The sequence below is a fragment of the Anopheles coluzzii genome, chromosome 2 (assembly GCF_943734685.1).
Source record: "Anopheles coluzzii chromosome 2, AcolN3, whole genome shotgun sequence".
Classification (NCBI taxonomy): Eukaryota; Metazoa; Arthropoda; class Insecta; order Diptera; family Culicidae; genus Anopheles; species Anopheles coluzzii.
In genome coordinates, this window is record NC_064670.1 from 16,517,597 (window position 1) to 16,536,611 (window position 19,015).

At 50.0% G+C, this 19,015-nt stretch overlaps 4 protein-coding genes across 4 annotated transcripts; 3 read left to right on the plus strand and 1 right to left on the minus strand.

Moving 5' to 3' along the window:
• The first annotated feature begins 42 nt into the window (after positions 1 to 42).
• Positions 43 to 4,720, plus strand: LOC120947235 (WD repeat-containing protein 20). The gene is made up of 5 exons (XM_040362389.2): positions 43 to 1,061; positions 1,705 to 1,887; positions 1,971 to 2,833; positions 2,910 to 3,999; positions 4,403 to 4,720. Exons 1-5 carry the CDS (start codon positions 645 to 647, stop codon positions 4,460 to 4,462), a joined length of 2,613 nt encoding a protein of 870 aa, XP_040218323.2. The 5' UTR covers positions 43 to 644; the 3' UTR covers positions 4,463 to 4,720.
• An 83-nt stretch (positions 4,721 to 4,803) lies between these two features.
• On the minus strand, positions 4,804 to 6,365 carry LOC120947237 (uncharacterized). The gene is made up of 3 exons (XM_040362391.2): positions 6,205 to 6,365; positions 5,138 to 6,127; positions 4,804 to 5,057 (listed from the first exon to the last, which is right to left on the minus strand). Exons 1-3 carry the CDS (start codon positions 6,260 to 6,262, stop codon positions 4,927 to 4,929), a joined length of 1,179 nt encoding a protein of 392 aa, XP_040218325.2. The 5' UTR covers positions 6,263 to 6,365; the 3' UTR covers positions 4,804 to 4,926.
• A 1,353-nt stretch (positions 6,366 to 7,718) lies between these two features.
• Positions 7,719 to 9,465, plus strand: LOC120947238 (protein YIF1B). Its single transcript, XM_040362392.2, has 6 exons — positions 7,719 to 7,854; positions 7,926 to 8,054; positions 8,122 to 8,480; positions 8,567 to 8,690; positions 8,763 to 9,025; positions 9,125 to 9,465. Exons 1-6 carry the CDS (start codon positions 7,818 to 7,820, stop codon positions 9,350 to 9,352), a joined length of 1,140 nt encoding a protein of 379 aa, XP_040218326.2. The 5' UTR covers positions 7,719 to 7,817; the 3' UTR covers positions 9,353 to 9,465.
• A 1,127-nt stretch (positions 9,466 to 10,592) lies between these two features.
• Positions 10,593 to 18,574, plus strand: LOC120947236 (neuroendocrine convertase 2). Its single transcript, XM_040362390.2, has 11 exons — positions 10,593 to 11,460; positions 11,771 to 11,878; positions 14,230 to 14,488; positions 14,576 to 14,613; positions 14,716 to 14,792; positions 14,878 to 15,355; positions 15,457 to 15,557; positions 15,625 to 15,858; positions 15,931 to 16,095; positions 16,804 to 16,921; positions 17,247 to 18,574. Exons 1-11 carry the CDS (start codon positions 11,233 to 11,235, stop codon positions 17,406 to 17,408), a joined length of 1,968 nt encoding a protein of 655 aa, XP_040218324.2. The 5' UTR covers positions 10,593 to 11,232; the 3' UTR covers positions 17,409 to 18,574.
• Positions 18,575 to 19,015: the final 441 nt, after the last annotated feature.

The window sequence follows — 19,015 nt, forward strand, 5'->3', positions numbered from 1 at the left end:
TAACCAGACCGCCCACTGACAGCACACGACAGCTGTCAGTTGCGCAAAACGTCAATAATTGTTTCAGGAATCGAAATTGTATTTAGGAAAAAGTGCTTACAGCAGCAAAAGCCAAGAAAACGACGGACGGTTCATCAATCAAAAGCACATTAATTACGTTACCGCACCGTACGCGGACCGCGCTTCATCGGCCCGCCCGTAAGATGCCGTGCCGCGTGAATGTGAAGCCTGCACCGATTCCAGTCGCCGTCGCGGTCGTCGCTTTTGGTTCACTCTGCCACTGCCCGTGCTGCAGCTGTCACTGAAGTGCCCCCGAGACACCCTCTCCAAATCCCCTCGCCCACCCACTCACCCCCTCCCCCCGTTCCCATGCAGCGCACCACCCTTCCTCGCACCGATATTAAGTAATCAAATAACATTTGACGTATCCAGCAAAAAAAAAAAGTATGTGCCGATGGGAAGAAAATGTATTTTACTCCGCAAACCCATTTGTTTATGATCGAGCTGCGATGGTGAAATAGTAAGGTGTGCTCGCCCGGTTGTGCATCGTGTTCGTGCCCGGTAGTGCGTGTGTACACGTCCCGCCCGCCCGACGACGACGACGACGAATTCTTCCGATAGCAAGGTGGCTCGCGGCTCGAAAGATGGCTGTGCAATTAGACACCAGCGGAAAAGATGATTTGAAAACGCAGTTCGCAACGCGCGAGGGAGAGTACAGACTAATGACGCTCTCGGAGTACTCGCGGCCCAACCGTGTCGGATATCAGAACAATCAGAGCAGTCCCCAGGTGCGCGTGTCGATCGTGTCGTTGCCATCGCCGCCACCGCCGCAGCCGCCCCCAGCCATCGGTGGTGGTGGTGGTGGTGTGGTCGGTGGTCAGCTGGCCGGGGCGGCGGCAACCGCGAACAGCAATAATGTCGCCCTCCCGAAGCAGCAATCCTTTACGAACGGCCTGGAACATCAGACGGCGCCCGGATTCAGCACACCGGTCGGGGGCGATCGGATATGTTTCAATTACGGCAAGGAGCTGTACGTTTACTCATACCGAGGAGCTAAGAAGGTAATTATGCGCATATATGTGTGTGTGTGTCTGTCCATCGTGTACAGTGCTCTTCTAATCTTAAAAGATACGGCACACACCAATAGGTGCTAAATTGCAAAATCCGTGCTGAAAAAAACCCCAGCAATTAAATCAAAGCAAACATTGCTCTGTAGTAACGATGGGAAGTGCCTTTGTGTTTGCCAATTTTGCACATGGCTCGAGAAAGTACTGTATCTTGCGTGTGGGGAGTGTAAGGGGTGTGTATTCGCTGGAGAAAGCGCACCCCCTGCCCTCCAGCACAGATGGGGGTTTTGTTGTTATTGTTGCTGTTTGTTCTTATCACGATAATGCACGATATGGATGACATAATGCACACATTTTGTAACCCGGGGGTGGCATTGATCTTGATGCTAGAGAATTCTCTCCCCCCTCTCGCCACAGAGGGAATGGCGATGTTTTATGCATCGGTGAAAGGAATCGGTATCGGCAGTACTATTACTGTCCTTGAAAAGCTGGACTACAATTTCACTATGAATATTCCGTATTTTTTTCTTTGTTATATTTTTTGCACCTTTCACGGTTCAACTCTTCACTATCAATTTACTAAAACAAATGTTTTTTTTTCTCTCCTAAATCGGTTCCAATTATCCGAACCGCGCAGGCAACGGACCTCAACAAGCCTATAGATAAGAAGCTCTACAAAGGAACCTCGCCCAGCTGCCATGACTTCAACGCAACGGCGGCAACGTGCGAGGGAGCCCCGCTACTGGTGGGCTTCAGCACCGGGCAAATACAGCTGGTCCATCCGGGCCGCCGGGAACAGGGCAAACTATTCAACGAAGAGGTAACACCCAACTTACGCCCATCGTCACACAATTACTGAAATGCAACATCTTCCACATCACCCGTTAATTGGTTCACTTTCAGAGGAATATCGACAAAACTAAAGTTACCTGCTTAAAGTGGATACCGGGATCTCAGAATCAGTTTTTGGTTTCGCACGCAAGTGGCTGTATATATCTGTATAACGACGAGCTGCCCTGCACGCCGGCCACCCCGAGCTACCAGCCGTGCAAAGCGGGCGACGGGTTCGTCGTGCTGGCGAGCAAATCGAAGGCAACGAAAAACCCGCTGCACAAGTGGTGCTTCGGCCAGCACGAGAACGCGAGCGTCAACGAGTTTTGCTTCTCGCCGTGCGGCCAGCATCTGGCCGTGGTGTCGCAGGACGGCTTTCTGCGCATCTTCCACTACGAGCACATGGAGCTGGTCGGCATCGCGCGCTCGTACTTTGGCGGCTTTCTGTGCGTGTGCTGGAGCCCGGACGGCAAGTACGTGGTGGTGGGCGGCGAGGACGACCTGGTGACGGTGTTTTCGCTCCACGAGCAGCGTGTGGTGGCGCGCGGCCAGGGCCACCGGTCCTGGGTGTCCGTGGTCGCATTCGACCCGTACACCACCTCGTACAGTGCGCTCGAGGAGGAGGAGGAGGATCTGTCGGACGAGGAGGTGGTGTCGCACGGCGAGCAGCAGCGTAACCATCATCACCATCACGGTGCTGCCGGCGGTTACTGTCTGCCGGACGGTGGTGGGAAGCAGTCCGGCGGACCACCACCAGCGGCGACGGCGGCGGCGGGCTGCGATAAGCTGTCGCAGGCGCAGAACAGGCTTGCCACGTGCTACCGGCTGGGCTCGGTTAGCCAGGATACTCAGATATGTCTGTGGGACATAACGGAGGACGTGCTGAGGCAATCGTTCGGACGCGTCGTCAAATCGGCCAACCATACGGGCAAAAAGTAAGTACGGTGTAGTGTTACAAATTCATTTGATGCACTTGTGGTCGAATGGCACTAATCACGTTCTGTTCCGCAGAGAAGTGATGGTGAACGGACTATCCAATGGGGATAGCGAGAGCGGCGGGGGCTGCAAGCTGGACAAGTGTGGCCCACCCAAAGGCAGCAGCAAACCGTCGGACGATGTAGTTGATAATGCTAGCTTTAAACAACAGATAATCCCCCCTACATTAGGCGCAATTGGTAATAATAGTTTGTATGGCGGCAGCATCAAACCCACTAGCAGTAGTAGCACTTACGCTAATATGAATTGTGATGATAAAGCTAATAGCGACAGTAGTATCAGTGATAAGGAATCGGTCGATAGTAAAACTGTTAAGCGGTCGGCGGCGAACAGCAATGCGGGCGAGCCGGATGCGGCCGCCCCGACCGCCGGCGGCAAATTGTCCTCCGGTGGCAAAAAGTCCAAGGGCGGAGGAAGCGGCGACGGTGCTGGTGGCGGTGGTGGTGGCAGTGGAACCGGCACGCAACACCATTCCAGCAGCACGTTCAACTCAATAACGCAACGCTTGACGAGTCTTAGCTTCGGAAGCGGAGGCAGTGGTACGAGCAGTACCAGCAGCGGAAGCAGCTGTGATAAGAACGACAAGTCCGGCGGCAGCAAGTCGACCATCGGTGGCGGCGGCGGCGGCGGAGGCGCCAGCAAGCGCAGCATCATTGCGCTCGGTGGCAAAAGTTTTAGCAGCAGCAATAGCAACAGCAATAGCAACAGTCTTAACAACAATCATCATGCGCTGCATGGCGGCAGCATCCTAAGCAGCAGCAGCAGCGGCCAGCAGCCGGCCGTGTCCGGTTCGCCATCGGGCGGCATGTCCAGCACGTTCACCTCCATCATGACGTCGTCGCTGACGAAGGGCAAGGGTTCGGGCGGCGGGGCGATCGGTGCCGGTGGCTTTGCACCGTGCGGCCGGATCGTGTCGTCGTACGATCCGATGAAGCTGATCGGTACGCCCGCCTGCCCGCGCTTCGACGACTGTCCAGTATTAGAGCCGCTGATATGTAAAAAGATCGCGCACGAGCGGCTGACGGCGCTCATCTTCCGCGAGGACTGCTTTCTGACCGCGTGCCAGGACGGGTTCGTGTACACGTGGGCACGGCCGGGCTTTGTTGTAAGTAGCTCTTCGTCCGCGTCCATCCTGCGAGCGGCCGTGCGGCCGAGCGAGTTTTGAAGCCGCGCCGGCGCGTGTGCTTCAAAGCTTGGCTTGGAAGGCGTGCCATTTGTGGGTTTGGGATCGATTCTCGTTTAACCAGTGTGTCCTGACTTTTCCTTTTTGTTTTTTTTTTTTTATTTTACTTTCCCTTTTTGCACCTTTCTTTCCATTCCGTTTCATCGCCATTCCAACCAACCAACCAACCAAACCAACACACAACGCCTCAATTATCATGACTGATGCGCGGGGGCATGGCGCGCAATGTGGCTTCAACGACGCTCCAACACGCTACAACACACAAAAAAAAATCTGTCCCATCTTTCCATCCATCCCATGCATTCCGACCGCTCCGCAACGGTAGAATATTCCACAGCATTTATCTTCAACGCCGTCGGCACCGCCTGGGGGAACGGTAGTGTAAATATTTTAAGTTTAACTATTGAATGTTCACAACCACCATACCCTCCCATACCTTACTCTCCCACTTCACCAACCCTCCCACAACACACCCCGTTCTCGGGTCCTCTGACTTTCCTAGCCATCCAACAGTATAGGAGGACGACGCACCTTATCCTATTACATGTTCTTTATGTTGCGGAATAAAAACGAGACGACACACATTTTAATATCCGTACGAGTAAAAGTAAAGAATAAGTACGTAACCCTATCAAAAATCAAAGCAAGCCTAATTTCTTTACTTCCACGGTCAGAACCGAACCTGTACCAAAACCGAAAGGAAAGAATGAAACCAAACAGCGCACGTTCGTAGAGAGACTCTTTTAATACTTGCGTTTGCTTTATAGAACCGTATAGAAGGGATTACACTTGATAATTGTTCATAACAAATTTAAAGAAAAAAAAATCTGCTTTCATTCGATCACAACGCTATCCATGATAGGATGGTCCTTTCATGCCCCTTTTCAGCCGATTGTTTTGCAACCGTCGCAGCGCTTCCTGTCGCTTCTTCTCGATCAGTGCCTTCAGCTCCTCCTGCGACATGGTGATTTCGCTCGTACCTGAGGCAAAACGAAAAGATTGCAAAAGAAAAATGAATTAGTTAAGGGGCCCCGGGGAAAAGGGGGGTTCGGTCATGTACCTTCGTTGGATGTTGCCGAACATTTAGTTTCTGCGTTCGGCGGAAGAGCAGAGTTCGTGGTCGCAAAGCTACCGCCCGGATGGGTCGCTTGCTTTTGTGCGTTGTTGCCGTGGGATGTTGATTCCTGCGAACTGTCGCTCAGCTTTTCCTCCACCATAAGTGACGCCTGTATCAGGAACCCGTCCATGTCCGAATCGTTCATCTCGATCGGAATGGTTAGGTTTGGTTCGGCCTTTTTTGTTTCCACAGCAACCGGTGGCAGGGGCGGTAACGTCGGTGGCACAACTGTTGGCTGATTAAGCTTCTGCTCTATCGTTTGACTAGCCTCGATCAGCAAGTTGTCCAGCTTGGAATCGTCCAGCTCGGTGATGGATGGGCTCGTTTTAACGGGCGTTGCAATAACGTGCTCCTGGAAAATGTCATCATCACTCTCCCCGCTGTTGCTGATCGCCGCAGTCTCCTTGCTATCGGCATTTACGAAAAAATCATCCATAAAGCATGAGTCCCCGGGAAAATCGAGCTGTTGTTGTTCATCCTGCTGCTGCTGCTGCTGCTCATGGGGTGAATCCGATTCGGCTGCGTTTAAGTGCTCGTGGGACGTTTCCGGTACCGGCGCGCTCAACTGCTGCTCGCCCAAGTTTTCCTTCTCCATCAGTAGATTTAGCTTGGAGATGAATTTGTTGAATCCGGTCGGTTTTTTCGGCACAATGTGCGGAACCGTGTCCGTGTACTTCGGCCTCAGTGGAGGCTTTGTTTTGACGGTAACCGTGCGCTCACTCTGCTGTTCGCGAAGCCGCTGCGGGCTGTTCCATTCCCACGACACACCGTTTATGGCGTGAAACGAACTGTCCTGCGTCAGCGATACCAGGGGCGAGTAGTCGCTGCTCTGCGAGGGCGAGACTTCACAGCTATCCCCATTCCGGTGCGTTTCGGGACTCTTCCAGGCCAAGGATGTGCGAGCGGATGTGCGTCGTGCGTTCGGGGTTTTCACTAAAAGGGGTGAGGGCGTGAGGGAATGTGTGTTAAATAGTGCACATGCAGTGCAAGTCGCAAGCCACCGGTCTTACCATCCTTGTCCTTGTGGAAGTCTTTCGAGAGGCTTAATCTGCTTTTGCGGCTGCTCATTTCACTGATTTGATACGAAGAACGAAAAATAACATCACTTTCCAGCGCAGGCTAATTGTTTTCAATCGCCCGCCGGTACCCGTTGAGCAGGGAGAGGGTTTTTGACGTTCGAAAATAGCTGCATCTCGCTCTCTTTCTCTAGCCGTCCTTTACATTGTATGTTTTTAAATAATGCCAAAAATTCAACTCAAACGTGAATTATTCTCCATTAGGCAATGTATACGATAAAATTAGCTCCAAGAACTGTCTAAATTTAAAAAATAAACGCGCATCCCCAAGCTATTGCCACAATGAGGCAAAAGAAGTGAGCTAAATTTAAATCGAACGAGATATGAGAAGTGATAATTTGTTCCATTGGATAGGATTGTTCCGAACTGTTCCCATCTCTATCAAATGGACTCTACTGTCGCATCCCGCTGACCAAAAACCGGTTTTTACGAGCTCGCCAACGCTCCAAATCGGTGCGATTTTTCCTCGCTGGAAATGCCTTTTGTAAGTAGATGTGACGTTTTTTTAGAGTTCAACAAGGTCGCCGAAAAGCTCGCGCTGGTGTGCGATTGTGATGGTGGGCAAAATTAAATGGCCAAAAAAATAAATACAACCCTACCTACCCTTTTTGCAAGTTCATGTCAAGTTTATCAAATCTTTCATTTTCCACAAGTTAAAAGAATTTTTCGTTAAATTTTTACTGTTCATTATATATTTCAACTTCAATTGCAAGCACGAATTTCCGCTTGAAGCTAGATACAGAAGGCTGGAAATAGACTAACCGAGATCGTCGCGGTACCGCGAAATTCTCGCCTTGTTTATAACGGTTGTAGAACAGTTGGGTTATCAAATCTTCCGCGCCTTCGATCGCGCCTGCTGTTTCACAGAGATACCCAACTTCGGTATTTCTGATTGTAATTAATGATTGTTTGTTGTTGTGATTGTACTTTTTCTGATGAATTCGTTTTAAAAAACGTGTAGAGAAAGGAGTTTTGTATTTTGTTTTGCATAAACTATGTGAAATAACCAATTTGATTCGCAAATTGATAAAAAAAATATTTCTTCTTGCCACATTCAATCGTCACCAGACCTCGGATGGTTCCAAACACGAACTGCGATTATCTCGCCTATCTGTCAGATTTTATAACAGAACTGACAGCTCAAGTCATACGCGATTTTCGCGGTACCACGTCGATCTCGGATCATCTATTTCCAGCCTATCAAATACTCTGGATATATTAAAACTAGTGGTGGGACAAACGATTCATTTTCCGTAGTCGGGTGCGTTCCAATCGGAATCGATGCTTTTTTGCAGCTGCTGAACCTGCTTGTTCCGTTCGGGTCGACCCGAACGACTCCGGGTCGCAAGGACGGCTAGAGAAAGTGAGCGAGATGCAGCTATTTTCGAACGTCAAAAACCCTCGCCTTGCCCTGCGGGTTTCCACCCGAGTTGACGGATCTTTATTATGACAAACGTCAGCCAGCAAGTTAAAAACTGGCAAGTTGGCTTTTGCTTGATTGTGGCCAAAGTATCGTCTTATCCGGAGGGAATTCTGTGGTTGCAATCATGAATTTCAACGCTCAAGCTGGTGCCGATGGACGGGGTAAGTTGTAACGCCACATTGCACTACTTTTCCGGAATCTAATGGATGCATTTGCGTTTGTGTACATGCAGCCCACCGGTCCGTCTCGAAGAAGCCCAAACGAGTCAGCGATGTGAATGCCATTGGTTCCACCATTCCGTACCAACAGATGACATCACAAATGCCGACCAACCAGTACATGCCCGCTGATCCTAACAATCGTGAGTGAATGGGGATGCATTTACATTAGCGTTACTGTTTCGTAATTCTTTGCTCGCCTTACCCAAGTGTACGGACAGCCACAGTATGCACCGCAACAGTTCCCGATGGACCAGCAGCAGCAGCAGCAGCCAAACTACTACATCCCTCAACCACAGCAGCCACAGCCAACCGGTGGCCCAAGGCAACCCGGCCAGCCAGCGTCAATGCCGGGGATGGGCGGCGGGCAATTCACCATGTTCCAGCAGCCCATCGTCCAGGATATGGCCATGCAGTACGGTCAGAAGCTGGCCGACCAGGGCAAGGAGATTGTGCACAGCCACATCGAGAAGTACTTGCCAATGTCGAAGCTGAAGTACTATTTCTCGGTCGACAACAGCTACGTGGTGAACAAGCTGAAAATTATTTTCTTTCCGTTCTTGCATAAGGTACGAACGGTCGTGTGCGTTTTGTGGGGCAAGGTTTAGGGTCACGACAGAACCAGTGCCTAAAACCAGTTTCATGTTATTCGCAGGACTGGGGGATGAAGTACGATCACGATAATCCGGTTCAGCCCCGGTACGACATCAATGCACCGGACATGTATATTCCAGCGATGAGCTACATAACGTACGTCGTGTTAGCGGGCATTGCACTGGGTAAGCGACGTTACGGCCCTCAGGATGGCTCGAGTGTGGTGCTAATCACACTCGTCTCGTTTTGTTTTGCAGGCATGCAGAACAGATTCTCGTCGGAGCAGCTTGGCATCCAGGCGTCCAGTGCGCTGGCGTACAGCATTTTCGAGATCGTCATCTACACCCTGACACTGTACATAGGGAACATATCAACGTCACTGAGCACGTTGGATCTGCTGGCACTGAGCGGGTACAAGTATGCGGCGATCGTGGTAACCGTCGCCGGTACGATACTGCTCAAACGCACCGGCTACTATTTGGCACTGTCTTATTCCTCCGCTATGTTGGCACTGTTTCTGGTAAGTAGGCGGGCGGGTGCAGTCGCATTTAGCCAGCTAGAGTGTAATTCGACTCAAAAAAAAACCCTGTTCCGCTTCTTCAAATCCCCCTAATCCCAGCTGCGGACGATGAAGGCAAAGGTACTGTCCGGGCAGGATCAAACGCAAAGCGCGGTCGGGTACGATCCGTACGGGCAGCAGCAGCAGCACCAGCAGCACACCGACCACAACCTAGGACGCAAGCGTAAGCTCTATTTTCTGTTTCTCGTGACCGGGCTGCAGCCGGTGCTGGCGTTCTGGCTTACCGTGCATCTGATTGTGACCGATACGGTGGTGGCGAGTGCTTAGGCGGTTTGATTGGCGGGGGGGTTTGCGTAACGAATGATAATTCGCCTGTTTATTGTGGAACATTTAATGGAAAATAAACACCGTAAGTCAATTTTGTTTTAATGCCCAACGTACTCCCTCGCGGCTGTCAGTGTGCCGTTTTGTAATTGTAGCTTCATTTGAAACTTGTTTAATTATTCTTCTCCATATTAGATAGGGAAACAGTAATACGTTATCACCATATCACTGAATGGTTGTACTGTAAAGAGCTTTCTATAAAACATATGTTAACATATTACACACAAAGTTAGCAGCCGCACACGCACGTTGAACCATATGGCTTAAGTTTATACACCAAAAGTAAAACTTTCTGCACACCGCATTGCCGTGGTACTATTATTATTATTATTATTATATCAACTGCCATTAAGTAAACGTTTATTTGCAACAAACTTTAACAGCACAAAGCCTCCCCACGTCTAGTTAAAGCTCTCTCGCTCCATAAACAGAAAAAAAACTTCAAGTGGAAAGAAAAGTCAAATGAGAAATGATATTAATTTAATTATTATAGCCAAGGGACACCCTCGCTGCAACACCCATACGTGAAAGCAGGGCGACAATTAAACCCAATCGCTCAAGGATGGCACAAACAGGGCAGGATTAAACACTTTGAAGACACAGCCCTCCGTTCGGTGACCCTCTTCCTACCGGCACTGGCTAACGTGACGTGACTTTTATCGTTCACCTCCGGCTTCGATAATGGGACCTGCATCACTTCCCCCGTTCCACGGTAAAACCATACCCTTTTGGCAAAGTGATCGCACTTCTTTGCAAACGCTTCTGTGCCGAAAAGCTCAGCCAGTAATATATGGGTGGTCCACCCCATACACGTGAAGGCAGCATAGAAAGTGCTCATAAATCACAACGCAAAAGGGCCGCACTGGGCCCACCAGCAGCTCCTCGCGGTGCGCGCTGGTGTGACGGGCAACGGTTGATAGCACGCTGGGTTCGTGTATGCCGCCGGACTGCTGGCGGATTGCTTCCCTTCCCGCGCGAGTCAACCCACACTCCCAACCGCCTTCCCCCAGTGCCGGCAGCCAGTAACAGGTACAACACACACACACACACACACACACACACACACACACACACACACACACCATACGGAAAATCATGTGCAGGATTTTAGTGCGCCTGCGCCAAAAAAATACGGCAAAACAAAAAAAAGTTGACGGAAACTTTTCCAACAAGTCCATGAATTACAAAAGCTGCCTCTCGACACAGAAGGAAGGTGGCAACAAAAAAAAAAAAAGGTTCACACGTCGTCGCCGTCGATTCACACCGAATTTAGTCCCACTCGCTCTCCCTCTCTCTCTTTCTCTGTGCAGTCGGGTTCGGTTATAGTTAGTCGAGATTGAAGCTGGCACAGCGTTGAAAAGCTGATCTCCTCCACACTCGTTAGTTCAGTGTCGAAAGGTTGGCCGCGCACATCCGTCGCTTATCGGGCCCGTGTCTGTGCCTGTATGTGTGTGTGTGGGGATAAGTGAAAGCACATTTGGAAAATTTTAAAAGCACAGCAGGGAAAACAGTTCTCCACCAGCTCCGAACGCAATCGGAAGCAATGGCGGCTTAACGGAGGTTGTAGTGCTGCTGCTGGTGCTGATTGTACGGGAAGTGACGCACATCGCACGGAGAGCGCCTGCCAAATGGGGCCTCGGTTTAGTGCAAATCAGTAGCTGTGCGTGTGCTTTGTAACGGGAAGCAGAAGAAGCAGGAGCGGCCCTTCCGAACAAACCTGCACCGGAAGCACGGAAACACACAAAAACCGAAAGGGGGGGGACACGCGCGAGCAGCCGAGGATACGAGTTTAAAGGGCAAAAGTTACAGCATCAACGCCAACCATGTTCGTGAAGAAGCTCGCCTACTTGATGGTGGTGGTGGTGGTCTGCCTGTTTGGCATTGGCTGCATCGCCGCGACCGGACTACCGGGATCGGCTGCCAAGAGTGCAGGGGGCCACCAGACGGGCGACGTGTTCACCAGCTCGTTTCTGGTGCGGTTTAAGCGCAGCCTGGACAAGCAGCTGGTACACGAGATTGCCTCGCGGAATGGATTCCAAAATTTGGGCGAGGTAAGCATTCCGTACTTCAAACTCTACCCATCGTCCTTGTTGGGGAGATGTTTGTGTGTGTGTGTGTGTGTTTTGGGAGAACGGTGAGGGCAGGGGTTTTATTGTGATGGAAAAAGGCGGCATGAATGGCATCGTCGATACTGGAGGGCCTTCTGCTGCAAGCTGGTGCTTTGTCACGCTCCCATACAAAACATATGGCCGCCGTGGTGGCACTGTGTGAACAAGTGTAAAAAAAGTGTACAAGTGTCTATGTGTGTGTGTGTGTGTTGATTGGGAACATTCGTTTTTCTCTCTCTTCCCGTACTTTCAGCTTCCTGGCAGCAATGGTAAGGAGTTTCACTTCAAGCACACCACCCTGCCGTTGGTACGCACCAGGCGAAGCATCTCCCATACGCGTGTGCTTAAAAAGGAACCACTGGTAAGTGTGCAGGGGTATGAGAACACAGTCGCCCTCAGGGTGAAGAGGTGTATGCCGGGGGAGAACCAGGTGGCGGTGCATGGAGTAGCGGTGGAGGAGCTACAGGGGAGCTGGGGGTCACACAACGCAGCCGCAAAGTTCGGCTCTCGGTGTGTATATTTATGTTGTTTTCCATTATCGTCCCCATTTCGGTTTCTTTCTCTCTTTTTGTTCCGTGCCTTTTTGTTGTTACCCCTATTACCCCACCTCGCACGTGTGTGCGGCGGGATGGGGAAGATGGCGGATGGATTTTCCTCACTTCCCTCACTTCCATTTCCACCGCTGACGTTCCCCCACCCGGCGTCGGAAGGATGCTTTTCCCACGTACCGATTTACGTCACACACAGCGCGTCGCATGGCTGCTGCTGCTGTCGTTCAGCACAACATGCTTTATGTTGTTGAGCTGTGTGGGTGCGTGTGTGTGTGTGTGCGCGCGTGTCCTTCGCGGGTGATGCGATGCAGCCAAGTGTGAGGTGGACGGTCCTCTTTAAAAAAGAAGGGTCGGTCGGGAAAACTTAATTTATTCTTCACTTGCTGTTTGTTCGGCGCCGTTGCTACAATTATGGCACCAATTATGGCACGCTGAGGATCCTGCCGCGGTCGTTCCCGGTGGTAGTAATACACACATTGGGCAACGGCAAGGATCAACGTGGCGATGCCCTGGGGCATCCTATTACCAGGGGAAATGAGGACATTAAAATTTGGAGTAATATTTGACTAATTAAATGAAACATAATTTGAAAATTTTCATTTTCCCCGAAAGCAAACACATATTGCCGCATACTGTTGTAACCATGGTGTTCCCCCTTGGCAATGCATCTATTTCGAGCGTGTGGCACACGTGGCGCATCCTTTGCCGATCAACGTGCTCACTGTTGCGCGGGATATAATTTGCACGCATTGCCTACTAGGTTACAGGGGTTTCCAGTTGGGTTCTCATAGTTGTGGGACACTTCCTTTACTCTTTCCTATGGGAATTGAACTTCATATGTTGTAAATTGGACTCTATGGCATCCTATTTGGCTGGCTCCTTGAAATTGCTATTAGATTTGTCCAACAAGGGTGCTATAGAGTCCAATTCCTATTAAATTAAGTTCATTTCACGTAAGAAGCAGTCAATAAACTATCCCACTGCTATGAGCAACCCTGTAAAGGCACTACACCGAACACAATCCGGATGAAGACGACATGAACCCAGTAGTATGATGGTGAATCCAGCGTGATAGTGCCGTGGAAAAATGAAGATTGGGGTGAAAATTGGCTGAAATCCGATCTCTGCAATCGAACGAAACGTGAATCCCGCCCAATACCGGGCCTGGCGATGGAAAAAGCTTCTGTTTCGCCATATGACTGGAATGCTTGAAACCTGCTTCTCCGTTTTTGGGTTATTTTGGGGTCGTTTCGAGTCGGGAGAATCACTTTTCTTGTCGTGTGCCGTTGATTGCAGCGCTTTTCCCGGTCGTGCTGTGAGCGATTGACGTAATGGACGTTGTTGCGGACGACGACAGTTTTGTTTTTGGCGGAAGACCAAGCAGTTGCCGGGGTTGTGTGGTTAAAGGGGGGGGGGGGGGGGGGGGGGGGATGGATGGGGAAACCGTTAATTAGACTGCCTCGTCTATATAGTATGGCCCGAGCGCTCCTGGGTATGTTGTGTGTGTGTGTGTGTGTGGGCATGTTCCATTTTTGGCACTAAAACGATAACTCCTAATCACTCCATTTGCGCCCTGCGGATCGATATGCAGATAACCCTTCGTGGATTAACGTCACATCCGTGTGGGTGGTAGCAGCTGATAGCATTATCTTTTTAATTATTAAGCTTGATGGCTTTGCGGGGTCGTCCTCATGTACGTCGGTAGTTGGGCACCCCAAACACGGGCGAGGAAGAACGAGACCTTGGGCGGTGGTCACCAACTCCAATGGATAAAGTTATTGCATAAATTCAATCACAAAACGTCACAAACTTTGCCACCGTGTGTCCTTAAAACCGACCACAAGACTCTCCCATAAAATGGCACCATAAAAGCTCGCAGGCGGACGGATATTTAAAACCTGATGAATGTCTCATCGTAAGAAGCCGTTTGCTGAGGAAGCGTCCATCTTGCGCTTTGGCGTAGTTTAAAGAAAATCTGTGCAGAAAAAAGAAACATTCCTCTCTCCTGGGACAACAATGGAATGAAGAAGGACTGAACCACCCTTTGCGAAGAATTTGCAATCGCAAAACATATTTTCCCTTTTTTGAACTCTACCTGCCGTCTGTCTGCTCTTCTGATTCACCTCAACCATTTTCTCTTCACTCCACTCCCTACCCGCAGGTACACACCGCAATACAGCAGTCCGGATTTAAGCGCGTCAAGCGCGGCTTCCGCCATGCCGTCCCGCTGAACTACATCCCGGACAAGGCGCCCGGGTACGGTGGCGAGAATGTGCCGACCGATCCGTACTTCCCGTTCCAGTGGTACTTGAAAAACACGGGACAAAACGGCGGCAAGGCGAAGCTCGACCTCAACGTGCTGGCTGCGTGGGACCAAGGCATTACCGGGAAAAACATTACCACCGCCATCATGGACGACGGTATGTAGGCGGGACGTCCCCCTCGCCCTGAGGTACTGGGCACAAACTGATTTTCAATGCGTTTTTCCTTTCGTTTCCCCTCTGTAGGCGTTGATTACATGCACGCGGATCTGAAGTTTAATTATGTATGTATTCCGAAGAGACTGTTGCTTGCTCCGGCTTTGGTTTAAGCCACTGACGGGTGGGCTTTTGTTTTCTGATTATTTTTCTTCCTTTTACTCTGACAGAATGCCGAAGCGAGTTACGATTTTAGCAGCAACGATCCGTTCCCTTACCCACGCTACACGGACGATTGGTTCAATAGGTGCGTCACAATAGGACAAGACAGCAGCGTGAATGTTCTCTAAAACTAATCACTGTTTCCTCCCCCCCCCCCCCTTCCTTTTTAGCCATGGCACACGGTGCGCCGGTGAGGTGGCCGCCGCCCGGGACAACGGCATCTGCGGGGTGGGCGTGGCGTACGATTCGAAGATCGCCGGCATCCGGATGCTGGACCAGCCGTACATGACCGATCTGATCGAGGCGAACTCGATGGGGCACGAGCCGCACAAGATCCACATCTACAGCGCGTCCTGGGGCCCGACCGACGACGGCAAAACGGTGGACGGCCCCCGGAACGCGACGATGCGCGCGATCGTGCAGGGCGTCAACGAGGGCCGGAACGGGCTGGGCAACATTTACGTGTGGGCGTCCGGTGACGGGGGCGAGGAGGACGATTGCAACTGCGACGGGTATGCCGCCTCCATGTGGACCATCTCGATCAACAGTGCGATCAACGATGGGCAGAATGCGCACTACGACGAGAGCTGCAGCTCCACACTGGCCAGCACGTTCAGCAATGGCGCGAAGGATCCGAACACCGGTGTGGTAAGTGGAGGGGGGGGGAAATCACGCTGCAAAAGGGGAAATTAAGTTCGCATGTGAATAACAATTTGCTTCTATTCTATTCCCCTTTTACATCGCAACAGGCTACGACGGACCTGTACGGGAAGTGTACAACGACACACTCGGGCACTAGTGCGGCAGCACCGGAAGCGGCCGGAGTGTTTGCCCTCGCACTGGAAGCAAAGTAGGTGCCGGTTCGGGGTTCGGTATATTTCATGCAATATTGACCAACATTTCCTTTGCTCCCACAGCCCATCGCTGTCATGGCGCGATATGCAGCACCTGACCGTGCTGACGTCGAAGCGCAACTCGCTCTTTGACGCGAAGAACCGGTTCCACTGGACGATGAATGGGGTCGGGCTGGAGTTTAACCATCTGTTCGGGTTCGGCGTTCTCGACGCCGGTGCGATGGTTGCGCTGGCGAAGAAATGGCGAACGGTGCCACCACGCTACCATTGCGAAGCGGGCGCAATCACCCAGATGCAGTGAGTAGTAGCAGTGGCTAGTAGCCGGCCAACACAGCTGCGCTTGTGCTAACCGACGCTCTGTCATTTCAGCCGGATACCTTCGTCGGGCTCGCTGTACCTGCCGATCAAGACGAACGCTTGCAAGGGAACCGACACGGAGGTACGCTATCTGGAGCATGTGCAGGCCGTCATCACGGCGAACGCCAGCAGACGTGGGGATTTGGAGCTGTTCCTCACCTCGCCGATGGGCACTAGGTAAAGTATGGTGGTCACACGCAGTGCTGCAACATGTCATGAGCATCGCCAACGAAAACAATGCACATATCCGTGTAAGATTGATGCTCATTGCTGATACTCAATGAAAGTGCGTCATGACATGCCGAACACGATATGCGAGTGCTTGAGTGAACCGCGAAACTCTGACTCACAAGCTAAGCTTAATGCCGTCACAAGCAAAATCTGTTTGATGGGCTGTCGGGTCAAACAGAGCGAGAAACCATGCTCATTTTGACGCTTGGTACCACTCGCACGCACCCCATATCTCCCATGACTATCGGGATGATCACCGACTTAAAATCTCACCAAGCATGTGATGGTCGCAACAACTGTTTGAGTCTCATCTATGATCATCGCAGTAGAGCTCGTGACGCTGACCTTATTTCGTTTTGTCATCATCGGAATTTGTCATGATTATGTCAGTGACCTTGCAGAACAGAACACAGTAAAAAAAAGTCATGACAAAGTGACTGACCAAGCGTTGGTCACAAAAATGGTACTAAGTATGCATTTATCACACCAATCGTTTTGAGTATCACCACTGATTATCACAATTGAGGGCGTGACGCTGACATGGTTTTTGTTTCAGTCAGATTTTTGCATTGACAGTGACATTGACAGTGACATTTTGCAGCACTGGTCACAAGAATATTGGTGAAATACTTAACTGCTGCTCTATCCCACCAGATCAATGATACTGAGCAAACGGGCTAATGACGATGATCGACGCGATGGCTTCACCAAATGGCCGTTCATGACGACCCACACCTGGGGCGAATATCCGCAGGGCACATGGATGTTGGAGGTAGGAGACAGGAGGCAGCATTGCCTCGCGTATTCTTTTTGTCCCAAATACAGGGTTTCCCAGGGGTTCTCATAGTTGTGGGACACTTCCTTGGCTTTTTTCTAATTGGAATTGAACGTCGTATAATGAGAATTGGACTCTATGGCACCCTTTTTGGACAGTTACCTTGGAAATTTCTATTGGATTTGTGAACAAGGGTGCTGTAGATTCCAATCCCCTATACATTACACGTAAGAAAGAGTCAAAAAAGTGTCCCAAAGCTATGAGAACTCCTGTAATGCTAGCAAACTGCTCCCTAATAACCCCTCCTTTGCACTTTGCACAGGCCACCTTCAACTCACAGGAAAGTCGCTCCGGCTGGATTAAGGAGTTTTCGCTCGTGCTGCACGGTACCAAGGACCCGCCGTACCAAACGCTGTCACCGGCTTCGCCCCACTCCAAGCTGGCGATTGTAAAGAAAGCTCACGAAGATAAGGACGGCAATTAAAATGTAACCGTCTGTAATGTAACTCACACACACACACACACGTACACGTACACAAATACCAACCCACAAACGTGCACACATATATACACCACACTGCTAAGACACGTATAAAGACCTTCTACACAACCAGTACGCCCCAAAGGTATATGGTGTCCTGGAGTGGCAGCATAGCGCATATATAGATCTCTATACATATATACATAGATATATATATTTATACATATGGATGTTTGTAGTATTTATGTTCATGAGGGGTAGCTGAGAAGAGCTGTATATCTCTTACCTTGTAGAGCAGCTTGCCAACATCATCTAATTCAATGGAAGCACGAACAACACTTTAAACCAGCATGTTAACCAACCCTTACCAACCTCCTACCGGGGTCAGTCTGGGAGGGTGTGGAACGTCTAAGAAATGTGAACTGTGTGGGTGTGTGCGTGTGTGCGGCACCGAACACAAACCCAATCCCATTTTCCGTTCGGTTAGCCCAGCTAGCTACACTCAGGTCTAGGTCTGGTTGGGCCGGGACACTCCCGGGGCAGCGAGACAAGGTGAAGGGCTGTAAGGAAAACGATTGCAACAGGAAGGCCCAACGTGGTGGAGCGCACACCGTTCCGAGCGATGGACACCGTCCGGTTCCAATTGTTGTCTATTTATACATAGCAGAGAGACAGAGAGATAGGTGGAGAGAGTAGTGCACCCGTTATTACGTTTCCAAAGGAAGATTCTACCGATAGTTTCGCGTTGGGTTGTTGGGATTTTTGGTTACGTGTTTTAAATATCTATTTTGCTCCATCCGTTACTCCGTATCAGCTCCATCATTCGTCCTCTAAGCGTATTGATTTGTATATAGACGTATAAAATACAAATGCAACTATATTTACTAAAAACCAAGTATCTAGCAAGTGATGATTTCGTTGTACCGATTTGGGCCAAGTTGCGCCAAAACAAATGGGTAAATGTATACTATTGTACTCACATAATCGAACTGGCGGCGGCAGCAGCAGCAGCAGCACTAGCGGCAGCACTAGCAAGTGACGGCAGTAGTAGTATACCCCACCACCCCCTTGACCACAGTGCGAACAATAACATCAACATCAACCCTAAAATCATTATGTGAACAAATAAATTTCATCTTTGATAATATAAATAAAGGAATGCATTTGAACACCTAGTGGTATGTTGAACCGAGGATATCTCACAGTATTTTAGTGATTAACATTTAGTAGCTGTTTATCTTGCGCTGATCGTTATTTTTGCCTCTTCTGCCACAGCTCGGTTCAAATTTTAAACGACACACAAAGTTTTGGGCTGCGTTCTAACAAATATTGCACGCAAGTGCGAGAACAAAACTGTCATACAACTGGTAGAACCGGTAGAATGTTTGGTTATGTAGAAACGATAAATAAAATAAAAGCACTCTTAATTTGGAAGGAGAACAAATTAATATTTTTTTTAGTAATATTTCCAACGCAATTGCTTGATAAAAATTGACCAAAAAGCCTAGAAAAAATGTGTAGTTTAAAGTAGAATACACCCTTCACTTGTTTGCGGCATAAAACGTCAAAATCGTGATCTATCAAAGAAAGCTCAGAAAAGACATACAGTT